At 44.2% G+C, this 11,032-nt stretch overlaps 1 protein-coding gene across 1 annotated transcript; it reads right to left on the bottom strand.

Moving 5' to 3' along the window:
• Positions 1–231: 231 nt before the first annotated feature.
• Positions 232–10,466, bottom strand: CD3E (CD3 epsilon subunit of T-cell receptor complex). Its single transcript, XM_059068291.2, has 8 exons — positions 10,365–10,466; positions 8,083–8,103; positions 6,324–6,338; positions 3,565–3,594; positions 2,926–3,135; positions 1,924–2,091; positions 1,362–1,408; positions 232–530 (listed from the first exon to the last, which is right to left on the bottom strand). The coding sequence occupies exons 1-8, from the start codon at positions 10,411–10,413 to the stop codon at positions 474–476; spliced, it is 597 nt and encodes a 198-aa protein (XP_058924274.1). The 5' UTR covers positions 10,414–10,466; the 3' UTR covers positions 232–473.
• Between the last annotated feature and the right edge of the window lie 566 nt (positions 10,467–11,032).

Genomic DNA, 11,032 nt, shown 5'->3' with positions numbered 1-11,032 from the left:
CCTGGTGGCGCAGTGGTTGAGAGTCCACCTGCTGATGCGGGGGACACGGGTTCGTGCCCCGGTCCGGGAGGATCCCACATGCTGCGGAGCGGCTGGGCCCATGAGCCATGGCCACTGGGCCTGCGCGTTCGGAGCCTGTGCTCCACAACGGGAGAGGTCACAACAGTGAGAGGCCCGCGTACCACAAAAAAAAAAAAAAAAAAAAAAAAAAAAATCCTGATACGAGGGCAGGCCAGGTGTGAGGGGTGAGTAGTGATGATGTTTCAAAGGATAATGAGGCAGCAATATCCTTGGATGGGGGCCAGCAGAGAAGGGAGGAAGGAGGCCACTGGGGACAAGGCTGAGAGTGTGAGTTCCCTACAAGCCCAGGAACAGTTCTTCTGTGGGGTCCAAGATTTGCCCAGGGAACAGGGAGTAGCAGGCCTGGAGAGGAGCCGACCTGGGTCAGTGGGAGACAGTGTCTTCAGGAGCTGTCAGATGCCTCTCTGATTTAGGCCAGCATACAGGTCCCGCTGGCCTTTCCGGATGGGCTGGGGGTGGAATAGAGAGGGAGTGGTCAGCAGGGTGGCAGGAGGTCACTCCTGAGAAAGAAGAGCCTCTGAAGAACCTTAGACCAGGGGTCAGGAGGCAGGCCCAACTGGTAAGAGATTTGATCTGGTCACCTCCTGTGAGCCTCAGTTTTCCCATCTCAAAAATGGGAAACTAAAGACCCAACTCTCGGGGCTTTTCTCAGAATTAAATGAAGTCACTCGTGCGAAAGTGAACAGCACGCTCTTGACTGGTGCTCGATAAATATTTGTTGAGTTTGTCCAGGTGTGATATTCAAAATATTTAACAGTTGGCAGTGCACATACACCAAGCAATCAGAACAATCCCGGTGTTTCTCTGCTATGCCAGGCAGTTACTCTTCAGTTGCCCAATCTAGAAGTGGTCCGGTGGGGGAGGGGCTGTGATGTCTGGCAGTGTGTGTGCTGGGGATGGAGGATGGAGGAAGCTTGGGGCTATTCACCAGTGAAATATTTTCATATTCCAACAACTGGTAGGTGCACGCCGGTGGAACGTCAGTCATGAGTTTATCATGGTAGAGTCTGGGTGTATGGTATTCCCCATGGCTGTTGCCCAGCTAATGAATAAGCCAGAGAAACAGAGCAGCACCTCACCCCTACCACCCGTGGTTGTGGAAGCCCTGCAGCCTTTGAGATGGCCCTGTTCTACCATGATGGATGCAGAAGCGAGCACATGGTGGGTTGCCCTGGAGCCCTGAGGGAGGGGATTTGAAGTGTCTAATGGGCCAGATGGACAGTCCCACCTGTCCCCTTCTCTCCTAGAAAGACCCCTCACCCCACTTTATCCCTTGTTACCTCATAGTCTGGGTTGGGTACAGGTGGTGGCCTTTCCCTGTTTTGTCCTGCAGAGGAGGGAAGGGAAAAGGATTCATTTCCATGAGGAAACACCAGTCTTGTGAGAATGAGACCCAGATCAAGGAGGGCGAACTCCCCTCTACTTCTTTTTTTCTATTTCAGCTGCCCTTTCTCTTTGCTTTCTTTCATCCCATCCCTAATGACCCCACACTTATCATTTGTGACCTCAGCTAAAGGTCCTCCGCTGTTTCCTTTCCCACAGGTTGGAGTCGGAAGGGCAAGGAAAAGGCAGGAACTAACGTCCCAAAGATTGAGGGGTGGAGTCTGATTACCCTAGAACACTGACAGGCACTTGAAGAAGCCCATCCTGGTAGTAAACATTTCTGCATTTTTCAAGGGTGGAGAGGACAGGAGTGATTGGAAATGGGACATGCTCTGTCAAGATCTTGGCCACACTGTGAATGTTCTAGAGAAGCTGTCTTGACCTAGCCCTGGACTTGCCAGCCCATCCTGGCCTGGGCTGGACATCCCCCCTTGGCGGGAATCTCCCCCATGGTCTTACCCCTGGGCCTGCTGCCAGCCCCAGCTCCTCTCGTCACAGGCACGGCCTTGGCCTTTCTGTTCTTGCTCCAGTGATACACCAGCAGCAGCAAGCCCAAAGTGACGCCAATGTCCACCAGGATGATTGTGGCCACCACCCTAGGATCCGCCTCCACGCAGTTCTTACACACTGTGGGGTGGGACGTGTGGAGAGAAGAAGAGAAATCACCCGGAAAGTAAGACACAGGACACTGGAGATGAGGAAGGAAAAAATGAAGGTCGTTCTCGCTTTAATACTCAAATGCCTGCCATGGTGAGACACCCCCTGCCCCCTTTCAACACTGTTACAACAACAAGCAAACTGTGGTGTTCATGGGTAGAGGCTCTGCAGTCAGACAGTCCTGGGTTCAAGTCCCAGCCATATGCTACTCACTAGCTGTGAAAATTGTGGAATGTGTGTTCAACTCACAAAACCTCTGTTTCCTCATCTATAAAATGGGAGTAAGATAGCACTCAACCCACATGGTGGTTAAGAGGATTGTGTGAAAAGCCCTGACAAGTATTTGGTATAGTGCTTAAAACTTAATAAGCACTCAATGATTGTTGGCTATCATTATTTGCTTATTAATATGCCTTAGTTTATGACATTTTAGTGGAGTGGCGTTGAGTCCTTTTTGTAAATCCTAGAGAATTCCTCTCTGGATAAAGCATCAGATAAACTAATATTGGTGTCCCGTAATTCTGGACATGGTATAATGCAAAAGACCCAATCTTGTCTCTTGGGACATTGTAGTTTTAGATCTAGAGCTGACTGAGGTTACCCAGAAAGCCCCATATTGGTGTTTAATCTATATTTCAGAAAACACTGATGCTGTGTGGCCCCAGACAGTCCCGGATTGAGTGTCATAGAAGCACAAAGATGCCAGGGGACTGTGAGTTGGGTTAGGGGAAATATTGAGAATGCCCTTTTGAAATGGTCCTCCCTAAAGAGTCTAATAATGCTTGCTCTGAAGATCTATATTACCTCTTGCTTTCAGGTAGAGCGTATGTTTGGAGTCCTCTGAGCAGGTATAATAACCGCTGTTCTCTATTTCTGAAAAATCCTCCAGTAACAGTGGGTTGTTATAATGATGGGGACTTCCTTCAGGATCTTTTCTCCAAGTTATTTTCTCAGATACAGTATCCTCAGGGCATGTAAGCTCTACACTGTTTCCAGAGATGGAGACTTTATATGCTGCGGAATGGGAGAAAAGAGAAGGGAAATTAAGGGGAGAACCCAGTAAGATTTAAGGCAAGTTAGTAGCAGAAGAACCAACCAAATGCGGAAAGCCCTCTGACATCCTAGATCGTAGATTTTCTTGTCAAAAGGGAACTCTGCTGGCTAGGGGGTATGAAAGGGGAGATATGTAGGAGAAGGGGCCCTAGAGAACCTTTTGAAGGTGACTTCAGAGTTTAGGCATGGACATGGGGACTTGGAAGGGGAGGAGGGAAGTAAAGAAAATCCACAGCAGTCCTTATTTGTAATGTTTCTAAAATGGGAGTTAGAAATATGAGGTTGGGAGGACCTCAGTTCTTGGGATTAATCTCTCTCAATCACTTCCTTTTCCCCAACCACTGACTTGCATCATCAGATAGAGCAGATATAAAAGACTGATAAACTTACATTTCAGTGTTTGTATTTGTGTAACTTCATCTGAAAATGAAAAAAGGAAGGAATGGTAAGAAAATAACCTTGGTTCAAGTTTAAATTGTAGGTGAAAAATTTCAAGTGGAACTAGATACTATCCCCAAGAATTCCCAAAGAGGGTCCGTTCTTTAGGGAGCTCTAAGTCTTGAAGGTGAGGGATGTACTTGTCCTATGAGATATGCTCATAGACACAACTCAGACCCATCAAACTGAGAATATACCAGCATGTGCTTCTAGATTTAGATCCACTAGAGCTCAGAGTCTTAAAATCCTAAAGCTGAAAAATTCCAGTCGTCTTCAAGCTTATTCTCTTGCATCAGCAAGAACCATATTCCAGATAGATATGAAAGGGTCCTCTCAGATATAAAGACCTTCAGATGTTTGAATCACTGATTCTTGGGCTTACCTGTTTTTCGTTATTCAGAAGTTCTTACTTATAACTAACAGAAACCCTCATAGTAGAGATCAAATATCTTTCTTCTTATTCCATGCCACTTTCTGTTATTGCCCTTAAATTATGTGAAGCACTATGTGCGTTTTAAGGAAATAGTTCTTCTAATAAAATGTGACTTTATTTTAAATTATATCCGAGTGCAATCAACTCTCAATTATTTTTGTTAGAACTATTGGTGTGGACGACTGAAATCCACTAGTATAATTTGGGGATCCAGCCAGATTCCCCACAGTAGGCAATTTTGCCCTGGGAAGTGGGCTGGGGAGCATCCTCATTTCCTGGAAAACTTGTGGCTGGGACACTGGGCGGCACTCGGCTATGCTTGAGCCTGTATATGACAGCTGGAAGAGTGGAGAGTGGTGCTCAGAGACAGCCCTCTCTCCGTTGGGGGTGTTTAGCTACAGTGTGCTGTTGGGGACAGAGCACTGGGCTGAGTCAGTAGCGCTGTGCTTGAATCCCAGACCTGCTTTAGGCTGTGTGACCAAGGGAAAATCATTTAACTTCTCAGAGCCTCCGTTTCTTCATCTGGGAAAGGGAGATAAAACATGTACTTCACAGGGTATTTGTGAGAATTAAATGGATTATGAAGGTGAAAATGGATGGTGCATAGCAGATGCTCAAGAAAAGTGTTAGTTACTTTCTTCCTTTCCTTCTGGGTGTCCTGCTAATGGAGAACAGAACAGAGTTCTGCCCCAGTCGCTCAGTCAGCCCTCCAGCTGAGATCACACGGAATGTAAACCAAGTCATTCTCCAGGTGTATCTATCTGCTAATAACTGGGAGTTGAGTCTAATGACAATAGGTAGTCTATAATATTTTGATTTGGGAGTAATTTTTTGGCACTGATATTTCTTAGAAATATTAAACTAGAAATCATAAATAAAATAATTTAGAAGTAAATAGAAGTTTCACTCTGATTGATGTGTTTGTTTGGAAAAGCAATGTAAAGGAAATTGCTCACAACTCCTTTTGGCACAAATGCAGTAGTAGAGCTCAGAGCAACACATCCTCATACAAGGGCCTAGATGTCTACGCTCACAAAAATTTAATACACATTCGTAATGATTTAAAAAATGAGCTTCAGCATCAGCTAAATCTGCATTTATATATCTCTCTCTGATTGGACTATATATTTATTTTCTAAGCCTTGGTTTTCTTACCTGTAGAATAGGGATGTTAGGAGAATTATATGAGGAAATTCAGGTAAAATATTAAGGGCAATACATAGAACACACATGCTCAATAAACTTTTATGCATATTAATTAGTCTGCATACTTCCCATATAATGATATCTAAACTCCACTCCCTGCTTTCTATACATCAGATAATGTTCTAAGTAAATTACTCATTCAGTCCTCATAACAACCCTACGAGCTAGGAATCATTATTATTTCCATTTCGCATGTAATTATGCTATGGCACAGAGAAGTTAAGTAAATTATTCAAAGACACTCAGCAAATAAGAAGTTGAGCCAGGATTCAGATATGATTGTCTAGATTCAGAGTTAGACTCTTAACCTCACACTACATGGCCTTCTCCTCTGCCTGAGATATTCTTCCTTAAAATACAAGCTCACCATTTAAAATTCAGCTCAAGAATCACCTCCTCTGGGGAGCTTTCCCCAACCATCCTCTGTAGAGTTGACCACTCTTCTCTTTATATTTTATTCTGTATCTACCCATAACATGCAAAAGACTATATTATCAATTATTTGTCTTTCAAATAAGACCATCAGCTTTTTTTTTTTTTTTTTTTTTTTTTTTTTACGACCATACCACCTGTCTTGAGGGATCTTAGTTCCCCAACCAGGGATTGAAACTGGGCCCTCTGCAGTGAAAGCGTGGAGTCCTAACCACTGGACTGCCAGGGAATTCCCAAGATCATCAGCTTCTTGAGGGGAAGGAACTAGTGATGCATTCACATGTATGATCATTTATTCATTCAAAAAATATTCATTGAGCACCTACTATGTGCCAGGCACTGGGCCAGGTAAATAAGACACCATCTCTGCTTTCAATGAATTCATGATTTACACAAACACTTGTGGTGGCTCCAACACCCACATGTGTATTCTTTCCTGAATGGATGCTCAGGGATACACATCACGCTCAGCTATAATCAGACCTGACAGTTGGCAACAGACATAGGCACATCTCATTGAAAGATAATTGTATTTTCCCTCTAATAGTTCTGGTTCTTAGTATTTATTACTATGATTGTCTTCTATGACCATTTTGTTCCACATTTGAAAGGAAGTCGTACAGAGTGAAAATCCTCTTACCGGTTTCTTCAAAATCTGAAAAGGAAATGATAAGAAACTATTAGCAATACTCCAATCAGCTACTAAGATCAGACCCTGCTGCCATGGGTTAGGACTCTTCCCTCAACCTTTAGAAAACAATGGATATGTTTGGTAGTGTATATATGTCCATGCCACTCTCTCACTTTGTCACAGCTTACCCTTCCCCCTCCCCATATCCTCAAGTCCATGCTCTAGTAAGTCTGTGTCTTTATTCCCATCTTACCCCTAGGTTCTTCATGACCTTTCTTTTTCTTAGAGTCCATATATATGTGTTAGCTAGTGGGAAGCAGCCGCATAGCACAGGGAGATCAGCTAGGTGGTTTGTGACCACCTAGAGGGGTGGGATAGGGAGGGTGGGAGGGAGGGAGATGCAAGAGGGAAGAGATATGGGAACATATGTATATGTATAACTGATTCACTTTGTTATAAAGCAGAAATTAACACACCGTTGTAAAGCAATTATACTCCAATTAAGATGTTAAAAAAAAAAGAAAACAATGGATATTCAAATTCCCCATGGCTGTATACGAAAAGCTGTTTAGGATCCTACATTAAACAACTGGTAACTAATTATAAAAAAGGGTTCTAAGTAATCATTTTGAATATAATATATATATTTGGTATATAAATATTAAAAATATATTTATGAAATCATTACACTGTATGCCTTAAACTCACCCCATGTTATATGTCAACTATATTCCAATAAAGCTGGGGAAAGAAGAAGACCTGTATTGGGCATAAATTAAATGATAAACAAAATCAACTCTAAATGGCCAATAACAATGTGGGAGAGGTGAGTTATTCTGAAGCATATCAGTGCTTTTGACATATCCCATCTGTCAATAATGTAACATTAACACATTCTCCATGATATATTAAAAAGAGTATCTAAAGGACACTACAAATTAGGCAGTGTAATGCAATGGAATGGAGACTGGCCCAGTGGCTGCCTTTAAACACAAAATTGGTTCACTCAATTTGGAGGAGCTGACTGAATAGAAAGCCTTCCAACATTGGGACATTCTTGACTCTCTGCAATGACTGAGAAAGTAACTCCAGGGCAGGCACACTCATATGCATGTGCACACATGAACACATATGCACATACATTCAAAGTATTTGGACATGTAATTCTGAATGTGCACTCAAATGCTGCCCCAGAGGCGTATTCAGTGCATCTTCATGCAGGCATTCAAGCCACAAACCCTCTACAAAAATCTCTCATCCAATATGAAATGCAGGGCTTCCCTGGTGGCGCAGTGGTTGAGAATCCGCCTGCCGATGCAGGGGATACGGGTTCGTGCCCCGGTACGGGAAGATCCCACATGCCGCAGAGCGGCTGGGCCCGTGAGCCATGGCCGCTGAGCCTGCGCGTCCGGAGCCTGTGCCCCGCAACAGGAGAGGCCACAACAGTGAGAGGCCCGCGTAACACACAAAAAAAAAAAAAAAAAAAAAAATGAAATGCAAACAAATGAAAACTGTTTGCACTTTTTCAGTTGTCTCAATTTTTTTCTTTTAAATAGTTAAGACTCATTATTTCTTATGATCTCTGTTGCATTCCTCTTCTTGGCTAGAACTATCTCTAGACTTATGAAGAAAAGGCAAAGGAGAAGATGATAGAAACCTCTTTTATTGGTATCTGTGGGAGCTCTGTGGGAGGTCTAGTGAAAACTCCACTCATAAATACAAAACACAGTGGGCTGATTTCATAACAAGGAAAGAAAGCATAGCTCACCTTCTTCCGCCCAAGCGCCAACTAGAAAATAAATAAGAAATAAAGAGTTAGTAAGTGTTGTGAGTGCCTGAGATTCCAAGCAGAAAAAGTTCTACGGCCTAGTCTGCCCATTTCTGAAGATCCAAGGTCCTTTCCACCCACTGCTGGATTACAGTTATTCCTATACCCCAGATAAGTGACAAAGACTGCTGCGTACTGACCACGGGTTCCTGGTCAATTCGGGATGAAACAGAAGAAGAAAGCATCTAGCGTTAAACATGAACACACAACACTTGGCAAACAGAAGTTAGAAAATGTTGAGGGTGCATCTGAGGAGAGTGGAGAAACAGCAAAACAAGTTTGCAGCCCAGACACAATTTCGAAAAGAAATCTCTGACTGTGGAAGAAAAACAAGCTCTGGGTTAGGTACAAACACTGAGATTCTTATTCCATCTCTGACTCCTGCTTGTCTGATGGTTCGGTTTTTCCATTTGTTTCCTACTTGAGAAAGAGATGGAAATATTTGAAACCCATTATTCATCAACTAGAGCCTGTGCATCGAAGAGTCCTATCATATTTCCACTGGGCCCTCCAGAGTCCCTGCACTTAGCAGTAATTTGGATTCTTTATAAAAACCAGTTTCCCTGACATTGCCTTAAAGTTTTTGTTTTTTTAAAAACATTAATTCATTTTATTTTTGGCTGCGTTGGGTCTTCGTTGCTATGCGTGGGATTTCTCTAGTTGTGGCAAGCAGGGGCTACCCTTCGTTGCAGTGGGTGGGCTTCTCATTGCGGTGCCTTCTCTTGCTGTGGAGCACGGGCTCTAGGTACGCGGGCTTCAGTAGTTGTGGCACGCAGGCTCAGTAGTTGTGGCACACAGGCTTAGTTGCTCTGCTGAATGTGGGATCCTCCCGGACCAGGGATCGAACCCATGTCCCCTGCATTGGCAGGCGGATTCTTAACCACTGCACCACCAGGGAAGTCCTGCCTTAAAGTTTTATGTGTACCTCTTTTATCAACAGCCTCTATACTGGGTGAGACACCCCTCCCAACTGCCTCCTGCCCGCACCTGCCTAACCAGAGCAGACTGGGCACATTCTCATGATGCCAAATCTCTAGAGGTGCTTGGGTCTTTGGTATTCTCTCTCTCTCTCTCTCTCTCTCTCTCTCTCCCTCTGCAGAGCATAGTTTGTACTATAGGCCTCTAAGTGAATTCCTTGAAGGAGTCACACTCTGCCCCTTGATACTCCAAATGTGTTTCCTGGACCAGTAGCAGACGAATAAGCCAGAGAGCTTATTAGAAATGCAGAATCGCAGTCCCACTCCAGACCCACTGAAGCAGAAGTTGCAATTTAACAAGATCCCCACCCTGTGATTTGTGTGCACATTCAAGCTTCAGAAACCCAAGATGAAGCAGGAAGTAGAGAAGCCATGGCTGTAGCTCTGAGATGGGAGCTCCAGCTGTGATAGCAGTTTCTAGGTCTCTGAAATAAAACCCTTGTGAGCTGTCTGGCCTCAAGTCATGCTGTCATTTAGAGCACAGGCCTGTAGGCAGTCCTGAGTTCCCAGATCAGCTTCAGCACTTACTAACTGTGTGGTTCTAAACAAGTTATTGAGCTTCTTTGAGTATTAGTTTCTTCATCTGTAAAATAGGGGATACATATAACGTTTACCTTCCAAGGTGGAGGTAAGGATTAAATTAGTTAACACGTGTAAAGACTTTTTTAACACGGTATCTGACACAATAAACGGCAACCTTTAGAAGAATCTTCTTTGTCTGTTATGAGATATGGAAATGCTGTTGGTTATTTATCAATTTATATTCCACCTTGCTTCAAAAAGGACTGAAGTAATTGAAAGCTCTTGGTCAACTGAAGGAGACTGAAAATTATGAGGTGTTTCATTGTCTCAGATACTAAGCTTGCTGTATACCCTGTGCAGAGTCTGGGTTCAACTATTTAATCTCCTCGCAACAAAGAGTGAAGGTTTACTCTTCCAATCTCTCCCGTGTTAGTTCTTAAGGGCTCGGTTGTTCATTGACAGAATGAGCTTGTTCTCAGAGGCACAAAGACCGCCTTGCTTTCAGTAGATATGATCATCTCAACTGCTTTTCTTTGGCTGTTCTCTGAAAGGTCTCCTGGGCACACACTAGCCTCCAGCCCTGGTTCCCTATGCTAACATTGCACAAACACTTTATATTTTCTAGTAAATGAGGTTCCTTGGTACCACTGGGCAGCACCAGGTTAGGCTGTGAGCCTTCCATGGTCTGGAGAAACACCCCCCTTTTCATTCCATCCTACTCACCTGATAAGAGGCAGAGTCCCAGAACTCTCCAGAGATTCCCCGACTGCATCCTTCCCTCACCAGACACTCACTCTACCTAAGATGGCGGAGGCCAGTTGGCTTATAACTTCTGAAAAAGAAGCCAGAGGACTTTTTCAAAACCCCTGATGGAGATGAGGACCTTGGGGCCATTGCTCCCAATGCTGGGATGAAGAAGGGAGCTTTGTAAGAGGAAGACTCACCATTTTCCGAAGCAGGCACCTAAGGCTGGGAGGGGAGGCGGGTTTCTGAACCCTACACAGGAAGTGTGGAGGGGCCTCTGGGCCTGCAGGGTTTTACGTCACTGGGAAACATTCGAGGCAGAGGCAGCCACCTGGGTTGGCTGGGGACAGTTGGGCCCCACATCCTCCCATTGGACGAGCGCGACCTGAAGGTGCTGTGAAAAATACCTGCAGTTGAGTTGTCTGGGCCTTGCACCATGCAACCCCCATGTCGGGGGCTCCCTTCTCAGAAACCCCTGCCTGCCAGACAAGCTGTGACAGGAAGAGAGAGGAGCACCAAAGAGCTGCTTTCTTTTTTTTTTTTTTTTTTTTTTTATTTTTATAATTGTTTTACAATAGTGTGTTAGTTTTCCCTCCACAACAAACTAAATCAGTCATACATACACACATGCTCCCACATCTCCTCCC

This window comes from Kogia breviceps, chromosome 7 (genome assembly GCF_026419965.1).
Source record: "Kogia breviceps isolate mKogBre1 chromosome 7, mKogBre1 haplotype 1, whole genome shotgun sequence".
NCBI classification, from domain to species: Eukaryota; Metazoa; Chordata; class Mammalia; order Artiodactyla; family Physeteridae; genus Kogia; species Kogia breviceps.
Note: the sequence above shows the minus strand (reverse complement) of the source record. Positions and strands in the feature narration are given on the sequence as shown.